The sequence below is a fragment of the Pieris napi genome, chromosome 8 (genome assembly GCF_905475465.1).
Source record: "Pieris napi chromosome 8, ilPieNapi1.2, whole genome shotgun sequence".
Lineage (NCBI taxonomy): Eukaryota > Metazoa > Arthropoda > Insecta > Lepidoptera > Pieridae > Pieris > Pieris napi.
Window position 1 is genome coordinate 8,994,269 of NC_062241.1, and position 26,390 is coordinate 9,020,658.

Genomic DNA, 26,390 nt, shown 5'->3' on the forward strand with positions numbered 1-26,390 from the left:
CACTGACAACACCAGGCAATCCCATCACGCCAGCATCTGCAGTCAATGAGATACAGACCAAATTCAAATCGTACGTTAAAAGCTACTTGCTAAGGCCTATTATAATACAAATGAATATTTAAACGATCCTAGTGCTTGGACGTCATTTGCTCCAGTATAAAGAGGTAACGCGACTGAATCTCTCGGCTGCATTTCCAGACTCGGAGGAGAACGTCAGCATACACGACTGTTTTAATGTAGAGTGAAGAGAAACCGTGATCCATGTGGTATCAAATTTTTTCCGTAGTATTAGTATTCTTATTATTTTCTTATGTAGCCAAGTTCATATTTCAAGGATCGTCATAGTTTGTTTTTATTATTATTAATTACTTAAGATGTCATGTGGAACACGGTGTAATGGTTGCAGCTCCTTACAAACAAACTTGCGTTGCCGGCCTTTCAAGAATTGGTACGATCTTTTGTTGAAGGACCCTAAGTCGAATTGGTTTGGAAATATTTCAGTGGGCAGCTGGTTTCACATAGTGGTGGTGCGCGGCAAAAATTGCCTTAGAAAAAGGTTAATTGTGGAACGACGGACGTCGAGGTGATACGGATGGTATTTTGTATTTTACCTTGACGTCTGATAATGAAACTCAACTGCAAGCATTAGACCGAACAACTCCTCTGAACACTCTCCATGGTAAATGCGGTAGAAGATGCAGAGGGCCCCAAATCTCTCCGCAACGCCAAAGGATCAAGCCGCACGGAAAGTGACTGGTCGTCGCAATTCGAATCGCTCTTCGTTAAATACGGTCAATTGGAAGGAGCTGGTACTGGGGAGCTCCCGCCCATATTCCATGTGGGACTGAATTTGCGCTTTATAGAGTTGCAAGCGGTGGCCCGGAGTGAAGTCCGTCTCGCCTTATCGCTCGATATATCCTCCACGACTCTGACACGTTCTACTGGGCTCTGAAATGAGACTTCCTAGATCTGCCCTCGCTTAATGAATTCCGAGCGGAGTGTTATTTGGAGATATATAGATACCATATATATATTCAATAGATAGATTCCAAGGTAGTTAAAAAAAACACACCTTAATGTATCTTGACTTTACGATTAAGTCAATTATTGAAAAACAAATGCCGCTTTTCCCAACACTTATTTCCTTAATATCGATATCATCACCTGTATTTACTAAACGACAAACTGTCCATTAGATAAATTTTACCCTTTGATCTTCTAATATCGTTACCATTGTCTATAACTATGATATAATTTATCTTGAACGAAACGCGTTTGCATGACTCGACTTTTCTTATCGGCATTTGATTGAAATCAAAGACCTCAAAAATGTTAATGAAAAATATATTTTCTAATTATTGTATTAGTTGAAGTAGGTTAGTATAGACAACTCAGCATACTAGACATAAAGATTTTCCATACAACGCGAATCATAACATTTACGGTATCTGAACGTTAACGAGGGAAGAATAATGACTCTCCATATATGATTATTGATCTGAAGGCTACCTAGAGTTTCATTAGCATTGAACGCTAAGGTAAAATATATCTGCGCCATTGTATAAAAAATGTTAGGGCAACTTGACTCTGAATGTGACCTTTTAAGGTCAACCTATGTCCAACCAAGATACGTAGCCTGAACTTGATTTAATTAAAAATACGTCTATTCGAGCCCCGATGCAAAATATTTCGTCTAGTATGGAAAGTAGTGCAAAGCGTAAAATTAGCCTATACTTTTATAAGATTAATTAATTTTATAAGAGAGAAAAGGTGCACAACCGGGTTCAAACCTGAGACCTCAGATATGAGATTCGCACGCACATACATGGAATAAATAAAACGGTTTTCACTTATTTGAAATATATTTCTAGGCCTATACTTTTTTAACTCCAAATATGTTTTTTTAATTTCATGTAAAAATAAATTGATTTTACTTTGATCATTTTCAATATCTTGGCCTTCCTAATGTAAGCTATAAATGTTCATAATTACACGTGTATTTAAATTTCTTTATTCTTATTTGATATTCGATAACTTACTGGCACTCAACGGGGCACAATGCTTTAATAAGTGGAAAGCAAACAAAATTGCTAATCTCCAAAGCGATAAGATCATCAATGATTAGCGATCTGTTAAATAATTAGATAGAATTTAATACCCGCCATTTATAATACTAAACTCGTGTGAGAAAGTGCTAAAAATTTAATTTTACAATAAATTAATTAGTGTCTCAAGCGAGATATAATCAAAATGTCGGTGGATCCTGAAATCGTACAAGGAAGAGAAAATTATCCTCTCAAAGTGTTTCAAGCCACTTTAAATATTCTTTCGCATCTACTAATTGGTATTGTTGTTGGTATATCTCTTATTTTCGCATTTCGTAGAGGATTGCCGTTGGATGAAACCTCGCAACACATAGTTTTGTGTGTACTTGGGGTAAGTTAAATAGCCTTTTTACTATGCGAATTTTACCAAAAATATACACTCTAGATATTCTATTAATATTTGTTATCGATAAATAGCTAATACCATAGCATAATAATTGTCTTATAAGAAAAGAATGTGTCTAATGTGATTTCACCGCTTATTTTGTATACTATTGCCGGCCTTTTAGGAATTGGTACACTGTTATCTTGAACGATTACTTCGTCGAATACTTCAATGAGCACCTTGCACAGTAAAAAGTGCCTTAATAAGTGGTCAGTTGTGGAATGACGGACGTCGAGGTTTATCATATAATATGGGAATTCGCAAAATAAATCATATCTCCTACCCAAGACCGTATTCCGATATTGCTGAATTTGTAAAAGGTTAAAATTGTATCTAATTCTTAGTCAAATGCCTCCTGCTCTCGGCAAATTCCGAACGGCGAGGATAAAACTCTTAAAAAATAACAAATTTAAGAAGAGAGCGCCCCGTTCAAATTCAAATAAGCAAATATATCAAAATAACTCGTTCTGAATCCCTTTTGTCGATTCCGCACAATTTAACATCATTCCGATTCTTATGAGTTGGTCAAATCGTGCCCAACAATAAAACGCCGTTACTCCGCCCTACGTAGCTAAGCAAAGTTTGTTAGAGCCCTCTATGGGCGTCTATTTCGTGGTATGAAAGTTGGAGACAGAGACTGGGGTATTTGTTTCCGGTCGCCGATGTAGCTGAATTTCAGATTCTAGCCTAGTATGGCAGCAATCCGTTTTTTTGGGTTTTTTGGACTGAAGCTTCCACCCATTTAAATTGCCACCAGTTCTTAACCGAAACCCGCCAACTCGATCTTGCTAGGTGTCACGGTTTAGGTGGTCGTTATTTTGTTTTACATTTAATGAATGAGACGTGGTAATTCAGTATTCAGCTTCATAAAGTAACCATTTCCCGGAGACGTATCGCCTAAACACGCCCGGATTATGTTTTGATAAAATATTTAATTTTTAAATCCATAAGATAATAAAGAACACTGATTGATATTGCCCAACGTATAAGTTTCGATAAAAGGTTTCTGATCATGTGATTGTGATAATATATGTGTGATATTTTTTAGGTTTGCCAAAAGTAATACTAACGCCCAAAGTGCATAGGAGTCTTGAAATCGCGCAAACACAGCTCACATAACTAGTAGACATTTTAAGTTCAATTGCCGATGAATTGGATCAAGTGATTTCTGCCAAGGAGCACTGTTGTCCTAGTGGCTTTAGCGTGCGACTCTCATCGCTAAGGTCGTAGGTTCGATACCCAGTGCACCAATGGACTTTCTTTCTATGTACGCATTTAACATTCGCTCGAACGGTGAAGGAGAACATCGTGAGGAAACCGACATATCTTAGACCCAAAAAGTCGACGGTGTGTAAGGCACTGGAGGCTGACAGGCTATTACATTGAAAAATGATCAAGAAACAGATTCAGAAATCTGAGGCCCAGACCCTCTGTAGGTTGTAGCACAAGTGATTTTTTTTTTGCCACTAAATTGTACAGAACATGAGCTTGATGTATTTTGTTTATATATATCCTCCAAACTCGTCAAGTCGCATTAGTAATAAAACATATTCTATTACTGTAACATTTAAGTACTCTTTAGGTACAGGTTTTAAACAATTTCTTATGATGCTTCTATTTCAGTACCAACTTCTAATGGCAGAATCAATTCTGAGTCTATCAGCTGACAACGGCTGGTCTGGTGTCCTGAGATTCAAAGACAAGAGGAGGGCTCATACTATTCTGCAAGTGGTGGGATCTGCAATGGCGTTCACCGGTAGTATCATACTAATGCGCATTAAGACTCAGAACTTCAACACACTACATGGGCAATTCGGTAAGTTCTAAATAAAATACTTTGATTCTTCAGCGTGCGAGTCTCTTCCCTGAGCTCGTAGGTTCGATCCGCGGTTGTGCACCAATGGACTTTCTTTCTATGTACGCATTTAACATTAGCTCGAACGGTGAAGGCGAACATCGTGAGGAAACCGACATGTCTTAGACCCGAAAATTCCACGGCGTGTGTCAGGCACAGGAGGCTGATCACCTACTTGCCTATTAGATTGAAAAATGATCATGAAACAGTTTCAGTTTTTTATTTTATTCTGAAATTTAATGTATGTTGTTTAGGAAGTACCTTTAGATACAATTTTAATCAAAAAACTTTTACTTTACTTTACTTTTTTCTTAACTTTTACTTTAATTTTTTTCTATACTTTGTTATATATGGTTGTTTTTGTTAATTTTAGAAGTTTTAGAAAAAAAATAAAAAAAAGTTGAATATTTGTTTATAACAACTTGGTAAGTTAATAAACAATAGAATTGTTGATTAAAAAAAAATTTTTTTCTGTTACTTTATAGAAGACTGTCAATTATGACTTTTAGAAGAAAAAAAAATTTTTAACTAATTATTTAAACAATAGAAAATTAAAAAAAAACGGTTATAAACAATTAAAAATTGTAATTAAGGAAACAATTTTTTTAAAAAAATCATAAAATATTTAATGTAATAAAGTTGTGTTAAAATTTTTTTTTTAAATATTGATTTATTCAATTTGTTAAAAAAAAATTTATCAACAAATGGCGGGAATTTTTTTTTTTGCAAATCAATAAATATCTTGTATTAATAAAAAAACGATTATATGATGATTTAGAAAAAAAAATTTTTTTTAACAACATTACATGGATTTTTAAGTTTTTGTTTAAGTAAAAAAAATGTTATAAACAAAGTATAAATATTTTTTTAACTTTTATGGCACGATCTTGTTAAGTATGTATGTAAGAAAGGCTCTACGAAGCGAAATATTTTTACGACCATTATTTAAACATTTTTTTTCATTTACAATTAAGACGGTCGTTCGAGAAAATTTCGTTTGTTAACAATTATTTAACTTGTTGAAAAATTAGCTTTAAGTAAAATTTTCAACGGGAATAAATTAATTATAGTGTTCAGAACACACCATAATTTTTTCAAATTTAAAAAAAATGTTCAATACCTTAAATAAATTAATTAATGTGCCGTAGTCGCTTTTGACGCCACGCGCGAATCCTAAAAATGTCACCCGCAGACCTATTTTCAGCGTTAAATTAAAATTATAAGCAATGGAGATAGAGTTCCGGGAGTTAGGAGTTTTTTATTGGAAATTTCCTCTTCTTTCAGAATCTTTATTTGAAATAGATATTATTAACTATTACTATTACTTAAATATTAATAGTTTATTAAATATTGGCAAAAAACTAAATGCCATTTTTTTTTCATCTTTAATTGTCTATAACTTTTGCAATTTTTTATGTGCTAATACACGCTTTTAGCACATTTTCCTAGGCGTCATTCCGGATCCAATGAGCTATCGCACATAATTTTAAGAGCAGTATCTCTATTTTGTTCCATTTTCAACTTGTCGACTAGACTATCTGTGTTGGCTCCCTGGCCTGGTCTCTGTTTGTATTAAGTATTGGTCCGCAGCCGTTATTCGAACGTACTCAAGACAACAATGCTGATTGTTGACAGATAACTATTTGACGTTATTTTGAATTAGATTCTAATGAAAGGTGTCGATAAATTCCGCAAGCATTTATTTCGCTGCCTTTTTGCAAATATAACTTTTTGTGTACCGTTTACTCGTATCTATTAATATTTAATTCACAGGTTTAGCTGCCATGGTTTTCACAACTGTCAGCCTCGTCAACGGTGTAACCTCTCTTTACGCATTTGAATGGCGGCGATTCTGTCCAGGAAACATTTCGAAACTTACTCACATCTGCTTTGGAGTTGTCGCCTTCGCATCAGCCTCTATCTGTTTGTGCTATGGTTTTGACTATGTGTTCTTCAGAAGGTGGGCAACCGATAACTTCACTCATACTTTGATAGGCTGCACAGCCTGTTTTACTGCTATCATTATTATCAATCCTGTTATTAACTTTGCAAAGAAAAGCTACCAATTAGTGAGTAATTAGTTTCATGGTATGCCGAATTCTGGACTAACATATACTTTGAATTCCTGTCTAAACATTTATTGAAAGTTTTGTAATACGACCCTATAAAAGTAAAACAGTATGGAATCTCACTAACAGGATATTAATGAAGCAATAATAGTAACATGAACATGATACATCACATTATCACGATATTTTTTATATTTGTATAAATATATATATACTTTATTACTCGAGTATAACTCGAGAAATACTTATTAATATAATGAATAATAGTAGTTACATCTGTTGTCGTACTCTATATTTATGATGATAAGTAACATTAACAAAAACGTATTACGTCACGTAGGCGTAATGCCTACGTCATCCTTTTTTTCTTTAAAGCTAAATAGTTTAATGCTGTTTTACCTAAAGTTGATCTATCTTCTTCGTTCACTATGACAAAACGAAACAAAGGACGACTTAAATGAAAACAGTGCAATTAGATTTTACCGATGTCATCAAGAACATTTTCTTAACGAAAATATTTGTATGAATAATTTGATACGAAAATATTATACGATGAAATTTGCTTGTTAGTATTCCAAACTAAGGCCAATAACCATCTAGACTAACAATACATAAATACTTCATATGAAACTACTGTTATGCATCACGATAACTAGACAAACCTAAAAATTTAATTCTGTTTCCGTTTATTATAAAAATGTACTATTTAATTTTACCGATTAAAAAATAAGTACAAAATTTGTTTCATTATATATCGTTGATAGGAAAATATCACCATACATTTGATTGATTATTATAAGCATAATTATTAATACGATTCATAATAATAAATTTGTTTTGTGATGAATTAATGTAGAAATGAATTACATTCATATAAGTGAACTAAAAAGTAAGTATTCTTTTTAATATTTAAATTGTTTTTATGTAATATTCTACTTGAAAATAGTTTTATCTATTGTAATTTTTCAGACTATGTAAAATGGAAAATTATTCGAAAATGCCAATTGATATTACGACCATATATAGTATACACATATTTTACATATCTCAGTCCCTAGATTTGCAAACTCCACTATCGTACTGATCCATTAACTCAGCCCTTCCATGTCAAATTAATCTCGAACGAGATAAGAAAAACGATATTCGCGCTCATAAATAAAATAATGGAATTTAGTGGAAACCACTCATCTTTAAGCGCTTCTCGCGGACAGATAAAATGACAGTGGACATCGAGAGTAGTAAGGCCGAAGGTGCGCCATATGTACTGAAGATTTTTCAGGCAACGCTAAACATTCTAGCCCACCTTTTGATTGGTTTAGTTGTGGGAATTTGTCTTATTTTCTCCTTTAGCAATGGATTGCCGTTGGGAAAAACTGCGCTGCACATAGTGTTATGTGTTATTGGGGTAAGTGGAATTTCAATTAAGATTGTCATAACGTACTTAAATCAAGATAAATATTAAAATCTTTTTCTATTTATGTGTAGCTCAAGTTTATACATTTTAATTAATAAATAATAATAATAATATAATTATAAATAAAGTGATTTATAAAATAGACAACAATTTATTGTTTTAGTCAAATCTACAAAATGTAATTTTTTAATCTTTGCAATGAAATGCACTTGAAATCAGATAAATTACCCAAAACATAGTAAGACTGACATATATACGTAGATTAAGAAATCATCTTGAAAACCTAAAATGCAATCTTACGCAATGCTGAACAATTAAGGAACACAAACTTTTTATTTTAGTACCAACTCCTCATGGCGGAAGCTATACTTAGTTTATCCGCTGACAATGGCTGGTCCGGAGTTTTAAGATTCAGAGACAAGAGACGAGCGCATACCATTCTTCAAGTTATCGGCTCTGTTTTGGCACTCGGTGGTAGTTTCATCAAGATGTCGGACAAGACTCAGAATTTCAACACTTTACATGGACAATTTGGTAATTCTTTAATCTTGTTTATTAAGTTAAAATGAATTATCATCGATCTCTTGTGTGAAGTTTAACGAGCCAATTTTATTCATTTCGGTACTTCAGTTTCGTATCTGATAACTATTCAAAATAATACAAAAAAAGTGCGTGCGTACAAAGTACACATGTCAGAAGTGAAACATCTTTGGTAAACGAATTTTTAACTCTTGTTCATATTTATACAAATCTAAAACTTTAGATTTTCGATACTTAGAGGGAGGGAAAAAGGAAGATATGTTAGGAATTTAATGAAATTAATTGTCATTAACATATTAAAAGTATCGAAAATTAATACAAATAATATTTTTTTTTAAATTTGTTTCTACGATAATAAAACCCGTGGCATTTTAAGTTACAATTCGTCATTTGAGATTTCAATAAATTATTTTGCATAAAATGTATAAAATTATCTTTACAAAATTTTAATTTTAAAAACAAAATTTCTATAAGGTAATTAACCTTTCTCTCTCAATTGGTCTCAATCGCTCTCTCGCTTTTCTTGGACAAAAACGCTGCACATCTTCATGACGTTCCGTAAAAATTTTACGCTCATGCGCCTTAAGAAGTTTCACTTCAAAAAAAGAAAATATGATAAATGTAAAAATTTCAACATCGGTCGTGTTTTCAGATTTCTATTTCTATGTAAGCATCACCTACTTGTGTCTGATACACGTCATCTAAAGTTGTAAATCTGAATTCTGTTTTCCTTACAATTTTTTGTTCACCATATAAGGAAGTATTGATTGTATAAATCAGTCGAAAAATGTGTAGGTATGACAGCATGACCTGATGGTTGAGGTCTAGGCTAACTCTGCTCTGATTGTAAATAAATGAAACAGTCTTCGGCGACTTTGGCGTTTGATGTAAAGAGTGCTAATGTATGTAAAAAGTTCGAATATATCTAAATCCCAATATAAGATAACATGGATTTACTCGTCATTGTCTCTACACTGCCAAATATTAATCGGTCCAAGGATAAATATTCATGAAGATAAGTAGACCGTATATATTTGGAATGTTATGTTATTACGTGAATACTGTGCTCCTACTTTGGTATGTATATGAGGAATAAGATACAGATTTTCATTCAAGAATGACGTGCACCTCAAACAAAAATATTTTTGTGACAGACTTTTTAATTACTCCAACCAGCGGTCACGATTATGATCAATTTGCAATTGCTGTTAATGGATGTGTTTAACTTAAAGGTCCCGTGTTCGATACCGGTCGTATCAATAACTGTCAGGTTAGAAGACCGCAGATCATCGATCCTCTTAACGTAAAATAAAACACAGTTCATTCATGCCCCATGGAAACAAATAACGACACGAGTAGTATTACTACTTCATAGACTAACTAAATTCTAAGCCCGAATGTAAAGAAGTTCTGCGCAGCAGAATATTCTCTCTAACATCTGTTTGTTGTTCCAGGTCTCGTAGCCGTAGTGTTCACCAGTGTGGGTCTCGTCAATGGGCTTACTTCCCTTTACGCGTTCGAATGGCGACGTTTCTGTCCCGGAAACATTTCTAAAATCACCCACATCTGTTTCGGAATAGTCGCTTTTGCTGCTGCCTCCATCAGCCTGTGCTACGGTTTCGACAAAGTCTTTTTCCGGGACTGGGCTACTGAGAACTTCACTAACGCACTCATAGGATGTACAGCTGCATTCACTGCTATCATTATTATTAACCCAACCATCAACTTCTTTAAGAAAACCTACAACTTGGTTTCCAACTAATTTGTGTTTTTATAACTTCTATAGTTACGGGAATCTCAAATGCAGATAACTAAACATTCATATTTTCATAACTTATTTAATAACAATTGGTTGTTGGCAGAGACCGAGAAATTTTATTTATTAGGTATTCAGTCTTGATTTAGCAATATCTTGTCCGTGCATGGCGTCCTTGGCTTGTAACGCGAGTACCTACTACACAATGAAACAGCTCATTGGACGGATATAGACGAAAATTCATTGCATTGTTTAAATAATTTGACGTTTTGAGTGATTTATAATAACAGTAGTATTTCAAATTTACTATATGTATATCTTTACTTATTATAAATAAATGTATAATTAATGAGCGAATAATTAAACAATATCAAAACAATATATAGTTCAATTTATTCACGTCAATTTTAAAATATTATAATATCACTTAACTATAGTTACAGTTGAATGAAATACTGGGAAATGTTTTATTTTAGTTGAAGCTTCAATAATACCTGTTTACGCAAAATTGATATGTCGAAAACAATATCGCCTCTAGTTATTTTTATTTTCATACAAATGTATGATTAACATTTAAAAATATGGAAACATTTTCTATATTTCGATTCAATTCAATCAATGTAATAACTAAGTACTATTGATATTTTATCAGATTGTTATTGTCGTTAATCAGTCAATATTTTACGTTTACAACCCAAAATATTACAGATAATATAAAGTAACCTATGTTTTACATTATCCTAAAATTAAATTTATAGAATTCCTTATTGAAAATGGAATATATATCAAAAGTATTTACTCCATTTACAAAAACTATTGATACAAAAAATATTGTATACAAACATTTTTTACCTTGAATAACTAATAAGATTTCTATGTAATTTAACATTTGTTTTATTGTTTAAAAACCTCCATACATTACGATATGGTTTCCGCACAATAATACCGGTATAAACCAGAACTAGTAGAATCAAAATGTAAGCTGTGAATTCTGAAGACCACCGTATAAAAGACTCCTTGGTGAAGCCGAAACATAGGCAAATTGAGGAAATTACAAAGGCACTGGTGCCGCAGAAGAGGTGACTGTACTTTACAAAGGAAAATCGGCGAAAAGCGTTGCACAGCGATGTAACTCCGTTGAAAATGCTGAAGAGGGTCAAGATGAGTGCTGCTAACGCTGCAACCAAAAAAATTTGCACGGTTTCATCTTGAATTTCGGTGAGACATGTGAATTATGAGATTCAAAGAGTTTTTAATTCCATTGTAATATAGGTTTAGATTAGTATATTTTATTTATAAAACCTTTGTCATTGTAACCTTTGTTTCTCAAATAGCTTCTATCTATCTAATATCGTGAGACATTTTATATAATATATTCATTAGAATGTAAAGGAATAGAAAGAAAACCAAACATATTTTCTTTAGATATAAAATATGTCGAAATTTGATGTTCCATTGTTCCAGCTATATAGAAAGTAAAGCCCCAAACACATTGTGCAGGTCACGCGTGTGGCTAAGAATTTTGTTCAGGGCCCCCGATAATTCAATTACATACGGAATGTGATAAAAAGTAACATTACCGAACTAAATTATTTATCATCGAGGAAATAGATATAGTCACACTATTTTAGTTTTTATCTAGTAATTTTATTTACCTATTTTATAATTCTTTATCGAAACCAGAAAGAATGTTTAATTTTTATCACTAAGTATTTATTGGCATAAAGCCGCGTACACGTGCCCGTAATGAGTCTTGCGAACACACTTTAATTACGCTCTTTAATTCGATTTAATTCAACATTTTAAATCAAGGAAGTAGTCTTCTGTGCCTGACATCATCGATTTTTGGGTCTAAGACGTGCCGTACGAGATTCTGTTTCACCACCAAGTGTTAAATCCATTAAAGGATAAAACATGTTTTTCTATTTTATATTCAAATAATTAATTTGGCTTTCATTTGCGAATTCATAGACGGCGTGTACGATATAATTTACACGTGTTGAGGAATTCCTAACTTAAATTTACGATATCACTAGAAATCAATAATAATGTTATCTTGACTAATTAACCTCAATATTATCTTAGGAAGACGTCAGCAAGATTAACACACACACACACATCTGTTTAAGGAAGGAAAAGTCCGTAGAAAACATCGTTAAAGATGTTTTGATGTAAGATATTTTGAAATGTATTGACTAACTGTGTGGTTAGAAACCGATACGCGACTCAAACATTACAACGTGTTTGGTAGTATTAAACAATGCCGTAAAATCTGCGGCAAATATTTGTATGAAAAATTTATGGTTTGCGCACAATGCGATCGCTGTGAAAATGTTCCTAATATATATATCATGACGGAGAGACTATAGGTTTTATTGGTTGAATATTATGTCAAACTAATGGCAAAGACTTTAAAAAAAAATACGCGTTTAGGAGCGAATACGTTGAATATAAAAATAGTAATTGGACGAGGTAATGTCACTTAAATTAGTGGTAAGTAAGCTGTAAGCATTTGCATATTGCCACAGCCGGCCACTAGATAGATACTGAAATCAAACTAGTACTATTATTATTCATAGATTGTTTTTCTTTCTTTTTTTTCTTTTAGAAATCGGTCGTTTAAATATAAAAAAAATCCTGGATACATACATATACAGGATATATAGATTATTATAAATGGAACTCTGAAATACTTTTTATTATCTCAATATTTAATTAAGAAGTGGTATCTGAGTAAAAAAAATCAATTATAGTTTCGCCGGGTTTCCAACCCGGATTATTAACCGGTCGGTATAGTTCCCAAAAAATCTTACCTAATTTTCCATGTATAGACGTAAAATTAACCGTTTTCTGCTTTATCATAATGCAGGATCCAAGTATTGCCAATATAGACCCTAAAGTTTGTAAAATCCAGTGCATTCGACGACGATTTTTAAGTCTAGAGCTGAACCATCTGTCTCCATGAAGGCAGTTAATTCCGTTGGATATTAGCAATTGATACTGAAATACATTCGTTTATACAGTTTGTGTTCGCTTAATTTGATCTTTTTGTGTAAAAACATTCTATAATAACTCGAAGTAAACCAGTAAGCCACTGACTGATTATACATACCCCGATAACGCAAAGTAGTATATGAAGATGAAAAGCACTTATGCTGTCTTTCAACGCAAACCAGCTCGTGATAAACACACATATACATGTCAAAAAATGCACTGTACACGATCGCATAATAAAACACAAAACTCACTAAACATTTATGTAACACAACGTTTATTACTTATAACTACTCATTCTTGTCGGTTTTACTCTTCAGATAAAAAGAGTTAAAGCATTTAAAATACGTGAAGATTACTTTTATCTTAATAAATTCAAATCTTGTGCTTATCATTTATATCATTCAACTTGATAACTAATACTGTGTGGCTGTAGAGACGTACAAAATATAACGACAAATTATAAAGATATTCTGTTAAGTAAAAGTGAAGTAAAAAATCATTTAATCATATAGGTAACATAATTTACACTTATGACTCGTCAGTAAAGAAATACATATTAATGCTGCTAATTTTACATTTACTGCCAGTTCTTAAATCAAGGGTGTAGAACGGGAGAGAAGAACTGGCAATAAACTCTCCGCCACTCTTTTTAATCACCATTTTTTTTTACACAACGTTTGTAAGGAGCTGCAGCCATTACACTATGTTCCACATGACATATCAAGTAATTAATAATAATAACATAAATTTAAGGAAACAAACGTGTCAATACTATGACGGTTACAGGTAAAAATCGGCTTTCGAAAAATTGATATCAACGCTTACTGGGTTTTTTTGGACATAACATCGCCCAGAGTCTTACCGAAGACAGGGGAAAGTGAAGGAAGTTGTGCGGTGGCTAACGCGACCTTTAGAAATGGAGAGTGTGACTGAAGAAGAAGAAGAAACTGATAAAAATTCAGTTACCTTTTAGCATTAAGTAATCATGTTCTTCTTTGGTTAATGGATATTACTTTATATATAGTTAGAAAATATTAAATCACAAGCGAGGAACTCATAGTTGACTACGTTAATATAAGCACCAGAATCCAATGCAATTATGTATGTCATTCAAAGCGAATTGCGAATCAATTTAACTAACCTAATTTTATTAATAGTGCAACAAAATCATTACCTTATAATCTTAAAATAAAAAATATTACTTTATTAAATGGACAATATAATCTTGATAACGATTCTCACGTCCAGAGATAACGATAAAAAACAATAAACCATTTTTTATTTTATCATGTTTACGTGCAATAATTTTTTCAATAAAAATTTATTTTATTATCACGTTATTCGCATGTTTAACGCTTTCATAATAATAATTATAACTTATTCCGAAATATAATTCAAATCCATTTAGTTAGTAAGTACAACTTAAAACTAATTTAAGTACCAACATCAACAACAAATAAATATAAATTAAAAATTAAATAAAAACAACCTACTTGTACACTTGTCTCCCGAGGCACTGCAAAAGCGTGGCAGTCCCAACAGCATCCTAAAGGCTAAATATTATATTGAAGGCACTTAGCGGCCCGGCAGTACAGCTAACCCATAACCAGCGCGCAAAATAGTGATATTTTTTTCAACTGTTTTTTGCATTGACAAAAATCAAAACAATAATGGTGTAATCTCGCTAATATTTATCATATCTATCTATGCAGTTCTGATTTTTTAAACTGTTGGTAATGCTCCCGTGATTACCAACTAAACAGGAAAGCACACCATATCAATCAAACAAACGCAAATCAATCTTTACTAATATTATAAAGAGGAAAGATTTGTATGTAAGTATGTTTGTAACGAATTGGTTCAAAAAGTACTTGACCGATTTTGAAAATTCTTTCACCATTTCCATACCCATTAGCACCAATTAATATAGGTTATTTTAATTGCAAGAAAAAAATAAGAATCCTTACTAAAACTACAATAATGTTACCCAAGGTGTAAAGAAAATGCCTATAAAATATCTTGTATTGTAGATATTTTCTTAAATATGTTCCACATCTTTTATAGTTACGTCACCTTGTTTTGTAGATATTTTCTTTAATATGTTCCACATCTTTTAAGCGTCCTTTTATTATTATTTTTTTTCACCGCTAGAAAAGGCGCTTTATTCGTACCTAGGTATTGAACCTTATCAAAATAAATACCAAGGTTTCACATAAGCTACAATTTAATGGCATAACCACCAAAAAAGCATCGTGGATTGATGTTCTCCTGCCGTTTCTCTTGAATAGTTTACTACTGTGTAATATAACAAAAATCGTAGCCACAGCAACGCTTGGCCGAGTCTACTAGTCTTGTAAATAAAAGACAAATTATGAAATGATTATATTCTCATTGCATACTTAATAAAACACGTAATCATAATAAAAAACGTATAAAACATAATAAAACCAAATAAAATGAACACCATAGTCGATCCAGCCCATTCCTTAAACTCTTTAGTGAAAAGTCCAAAACAGAATGAGATAGATGACATCAGAAAGGTTGGTATTCCGAATGTTATGTGGAAAAGTTTCAGATTGCGACCACCGAAAAGACCACAAGCCCCCGTTAAAAATGCGATGCACGCTAATACACCAGCTATTAGTCCTGTAAAACGTTAAACAATTTTAAGAACAGATTTTAAATAGGTTGGTTTAAAAAAAAACAGTGGCGCTACAACTTCTTTAGGTCTGTGCCTCAGATTTCTGAATCTGTTTCATGATCATTTTTAAATCTAATTGGCAAGTAGGTGATCAGCCTTCAGTGCCTGACACACGACGTCGACTTTTTGGGTCTAAGACATGTCGGTTTCCTCACGATGTTTTCCTTCACCGTTCGAGCGAATGTTAAATGCGCACAAAGGAAGAAAGTCCATTGGTGCACAGCCGGGGATCGAACCTACGACCTCAGGGATAAGAGTCGTACGCTGAAGCTACTAGGCCAACAATGCTCTGGTTGGTCAGGTTGGTTTTTAAACTAATTTATTACTACACAATATTTGTTATTATTTAGGCACACTTAAATATATATGAATGGTATTAATAACTAAATCACCTGCATCATGAGCACACCCCTCATATACAGTATACACCCTCACGAACACACTTTTAAACCATCACACATCAGAGGAATAAGGTATTACTTAGTTAAATGTATTGAATAATTTTATAGATTTTTCCTTTTATAAATGTTTGAACCTTTTTGTAACTATACCTTATGTATTCGTTGTTAATCGGTTTTTGTTATATATTATTTAGGTTACCTATAGAATTACGAAACGAAATGAATAAATAAATATTACAAGCCACTTGGGATGTATGCGAAACCATATCGTTTTGAAAAAAAAATCAGGATCCCATACTTCGACCCTATCTAAAATTATTGCGGAAAACGCTATTACATAAATGTACATTAAGTTACCTACGTTCATAAATATTTTATTAGGATAATCTCAGAAATTGAATCCTTACAAAATTTCATCAAAAAAAGCTTAACACCTTATAACACAGCTTATAACCAAACTACCGTAGCCGCAAATGAGTTTAAAACTAGTTAAAATTTGAAATTGTGAATAAAACAACGTTGTTTTGCAACTTTGTTTAAAACGTATTGAACTTTGTAACACTGTATGTTACGAAACTGGTGAACGATTAAAAGCCAAATCAATATTAAAAATGTAATGAAATGGCTGATATATGAGTTTTTACATTGTATGTATGATTTCCTAATCAGAGTCTGAGGTTTTAGCACGAACTTTAATACGATAATTTCAGTTTTTTATACCTCAATAGATTTTTCATACAATTTGTGTTAAATACATGTATACATGCTTATGCCTTTTTATTCCAAATACGCTTCTTAAGTTTTCCATACAAAAATCTATCGTTACTTTTCCAATACGATAGCTTTTTTATTTTACGTATTGTTGCTTCTAATCCCTCTGGGCTCAGACCCTTCCATGTATGTAATGTATAAAAATGTTAAAAATCTTTTATGCATACACAAGTAGCGATGTACGAATTTTAAGTACTTTTGTAAATATTTGACTCGTCAAAAGCATATTTGATATGATTGCAAATGGAATTTAGATAAAATTTAAAACTACTTTTAAATAATAAATTGTTAACCCGTTCTACAGTGTACTAACTTTATCTTTTTCCTTAATTAATGTATTACTTTTTTTTTATAGAACAACAAACGGGCAGGAGGCTCACCTGACGTTAAGTGATACCGCCCATGGACACTCTCAATACCAGAGGGCTCGCGAGTGCGTTGCCGGCCTTTCAAGAATTGGTACGCTCTTTTCTTGAAGGACCCTAAGTCGAATTGGTTCGGAAATACTTCAGTGGGCAGCTGGTTCCACAAAGTGGTGGTGCGCGGCAAAAACTGCCTTGAAAAACGCTCAGTTGTAGAATGGCGGACGTCGAGGTGATACAGGTGGAATTTCGTACTCTGCCTCGACGTCCGATGACGATACACGGAAGAAACAAATAAGCCATTATTAGCTGTTTGTTTTATGTAACATAAAATGAGGATCACAAATAACCGTTTCAGGTAGTACCTGTTAATCCATGAGGGCTGGAAGATAGTCCTTTGTCAACAGTTATCAGCAATGTACCAGTAATTGCCAAAGCCATAGCACACATTTGGAGTAATGTGTGTGCAAGCCTTCTATGTCTTAATCTCATTGGTGTTGACCAGCCATTTGCGTAGTTAAGACTCAATATTGCTTCCGCTGAGAAAAAATGATACTGAAAACATTTTGAATCTAATAAAAGTCAATAGTTCACTAAGCATAATACTTAAATCATGATCATGATCATCTTTATAAAGTTTTTTTTTATAGAACAGGGGGCAAACGGGCAGGAGGCTCAACTGATGTTAAGTGATACCGCCACCCATGGACACTCTCAATGCCAGAGGGCTCGCGAGTGCGTTGCCGGCCTTTAAAGAATTGGTACGATTTTTTCGTGAAGGTCCCTAAGTCGAATTGGTTCGGAAATACGTCAGTGGACAGCTGGTTCCACAAAATGGTGATGCGCGGCAAAAACTTCCTTGAAAAACGCTCAGTTGTGGAACGGCGGACGTCGAGGTGATACGGGTGGAATTTCGTATTCTGCCTCTACGTCCAATGATGAATCTCAGCTGCAGGTATTAATCCGAACAACTCCTCTGAACACTCTCCATGGTAAATGCGGTAGAAGATGCAGAGTGACCGCACATCTCTACGCAACGCCAAAGGACTATTAACTATTAAAACGCCAACGTTTATGTTTCATGTTTGCATGAAAAATATTAGCATTGTACTGCAATGGGTTTTCACCTCAGATTGCATATTTTGGTGACCCTTCAGAGCTAGTTATATATAGAAATAAATAGCCAACTGTTAGTACATCACCGGGTTTGAACTTACCATCTCGGGATCAAAGAGAAGCACTTAATCACTAAGCCCAGGATTCTTTATACTTACTCCAAAAACACACAAAGGTACGTGTATATCGCTGCCTGTCTTTATTAAATATATTATTACTGAAGTCAAAACTCCACCTATACACATTTGAGATAATCCCACACCTACTGCACAAAATACTACATTCCAATATTCTCCGACAGGATCTATGATTATCATACGCATATTTAAAATTATGTCATAACCAACTGAATTTACATTTTCTTAACTATGACAGATTTGTCAGATGACAGACGAAGTCAGTGTCAACACTAACGTCATTAGATTTTTGGCTGCGTCCATTCATACGGATATCCGTATGAATAGTCACTGCGTTATTCATCCGTATATCCGTATGAATAGACGCAGCCAAAAACCTTAGTTTTTTTTTTAATTATATACTATTATTTTATTATATACTAACCTAACCGAACAATAATAATAATAGATTTTTTGGGCAGCTCCGGCGCTACGGGAAATGCAGCCCCTCCACCCTTGTGTACCAAAGCACAGGCATTTTATTCATGTCTGTGCTTTGTTACAGCGGGTGGGGACTGCTCTTCCTCCGCGCCTCCGATTTTTTATATACACTCTCTTTATTCTAGTAAGAAAATTAAATACAAGTACTAATTAGAAAATACAAACGAGTAGGTATCGATTCAAAATTTTCGGAACCCTATAATCTATCAACACGAAATTAGAACTTTTCGGGTGAATAACGCAGTGACTATTCATACGGATATCCGTATGAATAGTCACTGCATAGATTCTTACTCTCAAATTTACATAGATAAAAATTAGGTAATCATGAATGATCTCGATGGAATATAAATTAATACGCAACCATAATATTATTTAAGTCAGAATATTTTATAAATCTCCATTTAAAATACTTAGAACATAAACCTGTCTACTAACGGCCCCTGGGAGTGTATTATTCTAAAATTCTGAATGTGCTGATTAAGAAAAAACATTATAGAACAGCTAAAACGCTTTACACCTTAAACTTAAGAAAATGTTTCAATAATCTTGCTCTATTTTGTTAATACATCAATATTTTAAAATACTTCCCAATTATTAATTTAAAAGATACTTACAGCAATAGCACACAAGGCGGCATGTGTATCTCCTTTCATCATAGCATATATTAAAACTGACATATTTGTGGCACCAATTAAAATGTGAACAAGACCCAAACCAATAGCACACCATACACTTCTACAATACCTTCCACTAGGCTCAATTATTAAAATCCTAAGAGGATTATGTCTAGATTTTTTCTCATGCTGCTTTGATTTTCTATTTGTGCCAATATCTTTAATGATGGGCGTTGGCTGCGAAGATTCCATTTAATCATCGCGTATGTTAACGTAAAAATAATTTAAACTGTTTTGTACCATTTTGAAATATCTATAATGCCACTGTCAAAGTACTGGCAGACATTCCGCCAAAAAGTAATATAGACCAAATACATTTCATTCCTTTTTGACGTGAATATGTCTTTAAAATGTTACCATATGGAGGCAATCCAAAAAACCTAAACATACCAAAATCGGGGGATACAGTATGGCGTTGTAGTTTCGAATCTATCCCCTAAATCCAAAATTAAATTTTACCACTAAAGGATTAAAAGAATCATTACGATCCACGAGAACAGTGACGTATCGCGCTCAGTAGAGGTGGAAGCGCAGCCATTTTGAGGTTATTATGCTGCGAACACAGATTTGCAATTAGTATTACTTTTGACTCGAAGAAGCACAATTTTTTCGTCGCAACTTGTCTAATTTTTTCATTGGTATTATAGTTGATTAAATGCGCACTTAGAAAGACAAAGATCTAGGGTTAATATTCTTAACATAGATAATAAAACACCCAAACAATATTAATGTTCTCTTAACGGCTTATACAAAACAACAAATGTATAACACACACAGAATATACCAGTGATATAAGGTATTTCAACTACTGGAGCCCATTCCACAAATGTTTCTTTCAACAATCCCGAAATAAAACATGCAGATGATACAGTAAAGGCTAGCATTCCTAAAAATTTGTGAGTTTTGTAGCAAAATTGTCGCGCAGTACCTAATTCAGTGTGATCTATCCTCGTGCCGCTGTAGTCGTAAACAATTATCCCAAATATAGCATTTAAGATAGCTATTAAAGTTACCGCTATACCTGAAATGAAAAAAAACTATTAAATTGACATATATCCGTCTTTAAATTAAAAATATATATTGTCTTCATGATCCATAAACATTGTTTCTATTATAGAAGTTTTTTTATAAATTGTCTCTGCACTGAGAAATCATTTAACATTACGATCTAACCTAACTTAAGACTAATAAGTAATTTAAGTCTAACCTAGTTTACTAATAAGGATAGTTAACATAAGAAAGTGCCCAATTACATTAAGTTGAAGACGCTGTTTTTGGGTAAGTACTATTTTATCAACTTACCACTATTATACCACATAATGCTTACCTTAGACGCAGTTAAAAACAGGTAACGTTACAAAATTAAAAACTTACTTTCCACACATACGAATATCTAATATATTTTCATACTATATTACATTCAAAGTCTACTGATTTTATAGTTCAAAGCATTTCATAAATGCCATTTTATAATTTCATACTAACCTGTTACAGAGTGAACCGTGATCTTAAAATTGCCGAAGAAATAAGATGCCAGTGCCGACAAAATGCCACAAATAATTGCAAAAAATTGAAATAAAAAGTGTTCGAATGGTCGGTGAGGTAGTCTTAATACGGCGGTGGAACCAGCGAGTTTATGCACAGCAAGAATACCCGAAGGCATGCACAGTTGCAACTGTCAATAATACAAATAAAAATGATATTACTTTTAATTGTGTAGCTTTTACGAATTCCCTATCAACAAGTAAAAATAAGCTTAGCTTACTCTTCTAGTATTATCTTATACTTTCTTGAAACAACTTCTACCAAATTGTAGAATAAATAATAATAATAATTTTCTAGAGAACAAAAAATAGAATTTAACAGATATTTTCTTTCAATAAATGAGGCATTATTAAATTATTAATGCGTGTCTATTACAGATACTGGCAAGCTTCTTAATCATTAAACAAGGGCGTGGAGGAAAGTTTGCGCATCGCGGGACACATCACACAAACGTCAACTGATTTACCAATCACGTGATACCTAAAAATCGCCTCTGCGCAGGCAAGGACATTTGTTCAAGATGTTTGCCTGTATCTATATCGAAATCATTTATGCAGATTTTTGAAAGTATCAATCTTAAAAAGCTGCTGTCTTAGTTCTCCATTATGCCACGAGATTCATAAATATTATTGTTTTCCTAGAATTAGTTCATAGTATCTCATTGTATTCCCTTTCAAAAAATATAATATAGAGAATTAAGAATGCAATACCCCAGCTGTTCCTAATACTATATGCGATGCGAACAGAGCTGAATCCTTCTGGTAACTCAATGTGTAGTAAAAAACGGTCATACTAGTTGCTCCCATCATCATGTGTGCCAATACTATAGCCGCAGCAGCAAACCTCTTCCTCATATACAAATTTTTTGGCTGGTCAACCAAAATAATTTTGACAGGACCCATAAATTCAATTACGTCTTTACCAGCATCATCTCCCTTAACGCACTCAAGGTTGCAACCACGTCCTGCCATTTTTATGAAATAATACACAAAAGTAAAAGGAAAATTCTACATATTTCTGCTGTCAAGTTGGCATGTCAAGTGTCTGATAGTGAATCCTTGACGATAAAGTTCTTTGCACGGTCTAGTTGTTTCTGGCTTAGTGAGTCATAGAGAGCTATCACCGTAATCCTACAGATAACGTGAAAATTGTTCGTTACATGAAGCCTTTTAAAAGTTTTCAACGAATATTGTGAGATCTTGTTAATGAAAATATTTATCCTTTACGAAATTTGTAGTTATCCAAATGGTATTGAATTCATCTAAGAACAAGCAATTTTGAGCATACTTTAAAAATATTAACAAACACATTACTGCATCTGCTTAGTCCCTACAGGGAATCAAACCAAGATTTGATTGAAATGCTTTAATGTTTCGTGTAGGTATGTATGTATGGTTAACATACGTTTACTAGTTTATTCACCATGTAAGAAATTTAAAAAAAAATCTGTTTAATACAACAACAACATCTTAATAATTATTAGAAGTAAGCCCAATTTGTAGTTCGACCCCATATTTTCGTGAAGCCGCAAGGAATAATAAAAAACATTTTCCATTAACGTTTCCTCCCAACCTTTATAGCTTCATTTATATTTATATGTGAAAAAAGCGAAACCGTGTAGCTTTATAGTAATAAAATGTAATGAGGGTGGTCCGAGATCGCTATTGTTTTGCTTCTCCGAGAGAAAGTAATTTTGTTGGGATTACGCTATCCGCGAATGAGCCCTGAAACATGGTCACTTAATGCCAGGAAACCAAGGGCATGTCTAATGAAGTTTTTATTAGTCGTAAAACTACTGTTCCTTAGTAAATACATGTGTAGTATTTCTTTGCCGCAGTGTATCTGTATAATAGTATTAAAACTATTTACGACTTTACTAAATATCTAGATAAAAATCTTTTTAACTAATAACGGTAAAGGTTTAACTAATTATTTTAATGCCATTTTTTATGAGCATCCGCAAATGGTAATGACCTGTAACTATATGTATTTCAAATAAAGGCAAATAACGCTCGTACTATAAATTTATACTCCTATATTATATATGTGTTATCTATTTGATAATAAGCGAAAAAGGGGGATATCTTGTAATATGAGAATTCAATGACGTAAGCGTCATATGATGTTTAGATTAGATATAACTTTAAAAAAAAAACGGTTAATTCATCATAAGTATCAGCCAGTACCCGTCATTTATGTTAAAACTTTCAAAACAAAGTCATACTTTAACAAAAAGTAGTAATAATTAAAAATAAATAAAAAGAAAATTAAAACAAATTTTGGTCCATGTGGTAGTGTACCTTTAACGCTGGCAGCATTTCCTCGCTCAATTGCGATACTTATACGTTGAGCGAGGAAACTACTTACTATAAAAAAGTACAGTAAAAATTTATATCATAAATTTAGTCCTTTTAAAAATTGGAACAAAACATGGAAACTGACTTAATTTACAGGGAATCAAAATTTCTTTATACTAATTGCAAAGCGTAAATCCGATTGCAAATAAAATAGTGAAACCGTAACGAAACAAAACAAACTTAAATTACAATCACTGTTTTAACACTGTAAAGGTAGAAGTTGTGCTTATATATCACTAATATCAAATTCACTCAACTTGATGTGACAGACTCTCGCTGACCATGACCTCTGCAAAGCACTGCATACGTCGAGGTAAATATTATGTAACACAAAATCGTTAAAGTTTTAGACCAGTCTAACAAGACTGATCAACGATATGTGTCGGAGGTTCTTAATTTAAAATGTGAAGTACTCGCTTTGTTATTTTTAATTTAGTATTACTATTATCGACTGCTTCCGCAAAAACAATAATAGTTTTAGCTAGTTAAATATCAGTTATTTCCATATTTAAAAATGTACTGATCGTCTCATGTTGGGAGGTTGCTGGTTCGAAACAGTTTATATTTTATCAACTTATGCAGTTATAATTATTTATTTATGCAGTATTTGTTTTTTTTATATTATTTCAATCTACCACACTACCAGACTCAGACTAAAATGCCTATATAGTCTGTCTCATTCTAACGCGTACCGGCTGCACCGGCGCGGCAGCGCTCACGTTACGTCACCGATCTCGTCAGAGAGATGGGAATGCGCAGTATGCATTCTGTCCCACTCTAACGCGTATTTGTCGCACCTATATTACGTCAGGTTTTTTCGTTACGGAATTTCTTGATTCGGTCGCCGCGTTCAAAGCCCGCGATAAAATCTATGCAATAGCTTAAAACCTAGGTATTACTCGTATTATGAAGTTGGAGTTTGATAACTGAAGTCAAAAAGAATACAATTTAATTTAAAAAAACATAAATGTCAAAAGGATTGCTTTTAAATCTAACAGTGCTGTGTGCAGGCTTCGGTAAAGCTATATTATTTACCTGTTTTAAGAACTCTTTTTAGTACCCAATAAGTTTCATTCCTCTCCGTTACTATGACTTTACGAACCACGACCGCATTAAACATTTTAAAATATAGCCAGCAGTTACTTATTGATGTCTAGCTCGAATCAATTATTGAAACTCCATAAAATATAACCAAAAGGATTAATTCGATCGAACCAATTACCAGTGGTCACGACGCCATATGATTCATGAAGTATTAAATAAATCAACAACCGACTGTGGTCGATAAATATGCAAATTATTTAAGAAATTTCAATTAGTTTTTAATCAACTTTTTCACTGAAAACACCCACTCGTTTTTCATGCTAATGTTGTAATTTGTTCTTCGTAGAAAACCATTAAAACATAGTAAAACATTGCATGTTGCAGTACGTAATTAAAAATATAAATTCGTATCGATCATGAAATTTTAAAAAATCGTAGCTCTTGATAGCTTAATGTATATAAATTACATGTCACGTTGTTTGTCCGCTATGGACTCCTAAACTACCGAACCGATTTCAATCAAATTTGCACACCGTGTGTAGTTTGATCCAACTTAAAAGATAGGATAGCTTACATCTCAATTTATACCCGCAATATTATTTTATTGCAAAATATTTGTTTATTATTTGATAGTCACAATTCTAACAGGAGGCGCTGTGTTGAACGTACCAACGTTTCAAATAAGTTACAAATTAATGGCATTACCACCAAAAAAGCATGGTGGTCCCCATGACTGGTGTTCTACCGTTTCCCTTGAATAGGTTCCTACTATGTAATATAACTAAGACCTTAGCCACAGCAACGCTTGGCCGGTCTGCTAGTAGGTTATAAAATGGCTTCAAAGAATCTAAAAATATAAATGGTTTTTTATGTATGAGTTTAATAGGAATAAAACAACAGCAACATTACATAACTCTGTAACCCCTAACCACAGATTCATTATTCAAATATATCTTAAAGTTGTCGAAAAGTACTATATAAGTATTAGGTACCTACCCCTGCATTAGAGGAATCGCTTAAAAGCATTGTCTTGTTTCGTTGCGAAATGAGATGTACGAAGTTCCAAGTGTCTTTGAGCATGTTTAGAAGCTACTGTGCTCATATTCTATTATTTGCAAAGTGAAGTGGAATAAGTACTTAGGAAAATGGAACACGATTGAAATATTCGATGAACTGAACTATTTTGAGTTATAAATTCATTATTCTGTCTTGTAAGAAACTGTATTTTTGGCAATTAGTTAAATGTATATAAATTTATGACTTATTTACTTTAGTGATAAATTGGTATTGGTATCATACTTGTCCAATTCTTTTATATATTCTGTTACTTTCTTCTTGTTCGGCTTAGTGTAAAGTGTCGGAGTAAAAAGGTATAATAAGGTATGAAAATGCAAAATAATTTAGATTCTATACCTATCCCTTAGGGGTATCTATGAAAGTCATAAGGGCTTAATGAAATCTACAATCAGAGCCGAATTTTCCAATAACACAACTAACATTCTAACAATAACGACTTAAGTCAAGTAAAAGTATATTATTTAGCTTTAAGCTAATAAATATGACATTTATAAACTCCTTCTTGCATTAGAAAATAGTCAATTATTTTGAAATATCATAGCTTTTCACAATTTCAAATTTCAAACAAAGCTTCAATTTAGTAATTATGGTGTAAAATATC

General features: G+C 33.0%; 4 protein-coding genes and 1 long non-coding RNA gene across 5 annotated transcripts; 2 read left to right on the top strand and 3 right to left on the bottom strand.

The window, feature by feature from the left end:
• The first annotated feature begins 2,082 nt into the window (after nt 1-2,082).
• Nucleotides 2,083-6,898, top strand: LOC125051944. The gene is made up of 3 exons (XM_047652574.1): nt 2,083-2,436; nt 4,114-4,306; nt 6,119-6,898. The coding sequence occupies exons 1-3, from the start codon at nt 2,251-2,253 to the stop codon at nt 6,424-6,426; spliced, it is 687 nt and encodes a 228-aa protein (XP_047508530.1). The 5' UTR covers nt 2,083-2,250; the 3' UTR covers nt 6,427-6,898.
• A 129-nt stretch (nt 6,899-7,027) lies between these two features.
• LOC125051943 lies at nt 7,028-10,505 on the top strand. Its single transcript, XM_047652573.1, has 3 exons — nt 7,028-7,819; nt 8,170-8,362; nt 9,823-10,505. Exons 1-3 carry the CDS (start codon nt 7,631-7,633, stop codon nt 10,128-10,130), a joined length of 690 nt encoding a protein of 229 aa, XP_047508529.1. The 5' UTR covers nt 7,028-7,630; the 3' UTR covers nt 10,131-10,505.
• Nucleotides 10,497-13,366, bottom strand: LOC125051945. Its single transcript, XR_007117373.1, has 3 exons — nt 13,237-13,366; nt 12,938-13,124; nt 10,497-11,301 (listed from the first exon to the last, which is right to left on the bottom strand). It is a non-coding gene; the product is annotated as an uncharacterized LOC125051945 (long non-coding RNA).
• A 4,344-nt stretch (nt 13,367-17,710) lies between these two features.
• LOC125052013 lies at nt 17,711-20,018 on the bottom strand. The gene is made up of 2 exons (XM_047652653.1): nt 19,707-20,018; nt 17,711-17,911 (listed from the first exon to the last, which is right to left on the bottom strand). The coding sequence occupies exons 1-2, from the start codon at nt 19,956-19,958 to the stop codon at nt 17,711-17,713; spliced, it is 453 nt and encodes a 150-aa protein (XP_047508609.1). The 5' UTR covers nt 19,959-20,018.
• A 473-nt stretch (nt 20,019-20,491) lies between these two features.
• LOC125052014 lies at nt 20,492-22,396 on the bottom strand. The gene is made up of 3 exons (XM_047652654.1): nt 22,022-22,396; nt 21,252-21,441; nt 20,492-20,787 (listed from the first exon to the last, which is right to left on the bottom strand). Exons 1-3 carry the CDS (start codon nt 22,280-22,282, stop codon nt 20,492-20,494), a joined length of 747 nt encoding a protein of 248 aa, XP_047508610.1. The 5' UTR covers nt 22,283-22,396.
• Between the last annotated feature and the right edge of the window lie 3,994 nt (nt 22,397-26,390).

Bases quoted from the DNA above. Each gene is read 5' to 3' on its own strand.
- LOC125051944 (XM_047652574.1), top strand. From the start codon at position 2,251: ATGTCGGTGGATCCTGAAATCGTACAAGGAAGAGAAAATTATCCTCTC. The intron at 2,437-4,113 runs GTAAGTTAAATA...CTTCTATTTCAG, and splicing joins TAGTTTTGTGTGTACTTGGG to TACCAACTTCTAATGGCAGA. The intron at 4,307-6,118 runs GTAAGTTCTAAA...TTTAATTCACAG, and splicing joins CACACTACATGGGCAATTCG to GTTTAGCTGCCATGGTTTTC.
- LOC125051943 (XM_047652573.1), top strand. From the start codon at position 7,631: ATGACAGTGGACATCGAGAGTAGTAAGGCCGAAGGTGCGCCATATGTA. The intron at 7,820-8,169 runs GTAAGTGGAATT...TTTTTATTTTAG, and splicing joins TAGTGTTATGTGTTATTGGG to TACCAACTCCTCATGGCGGA. The intron at 8,363-9,822 runs GTAATTCTTTAA...TTGTTGTTCCAG, and splicing joins CACTTTACATGGACAATTTG to GTCTCGTAGCCGTAGTGTTC.
- LOC125052013 (XM_047652653.1), bottom strand. From the start codon at position 19,958: ATGGAATCTTCGCAGCCAACGCCCATCATTAAAGATATTGGCACAAAT. The intron at 17,912-19,706 runs GTAAGTATCTTT...AAATGTTTTCAG, and splicing joins CCGCCTTGTGTGCTATTGCT to TATCATTTTTTCTCAGCGGA.
- LOC125052014 (XM_047652654.1), bottom strand. From the start codon at position 22,282: ATGGCAGGACGTGGTTGCAACCTTGAGTGCGTTAAGGGAGATGATGCT. The intron at 21,442-22,021 runs GTATTGCATTCT...TATTATTGACAG, and splicing joins TAGTATTAGGAACAGCTGGG to TTGCAACTGTGCATGCCTTC. The intron at 20,788-21,251 runs GTTAGTATGAAA...TTTTCATTTCAG, and splicing joins CACGGTTCACTCTGTAACAG to GTATAGCGGTAACTTTAATA.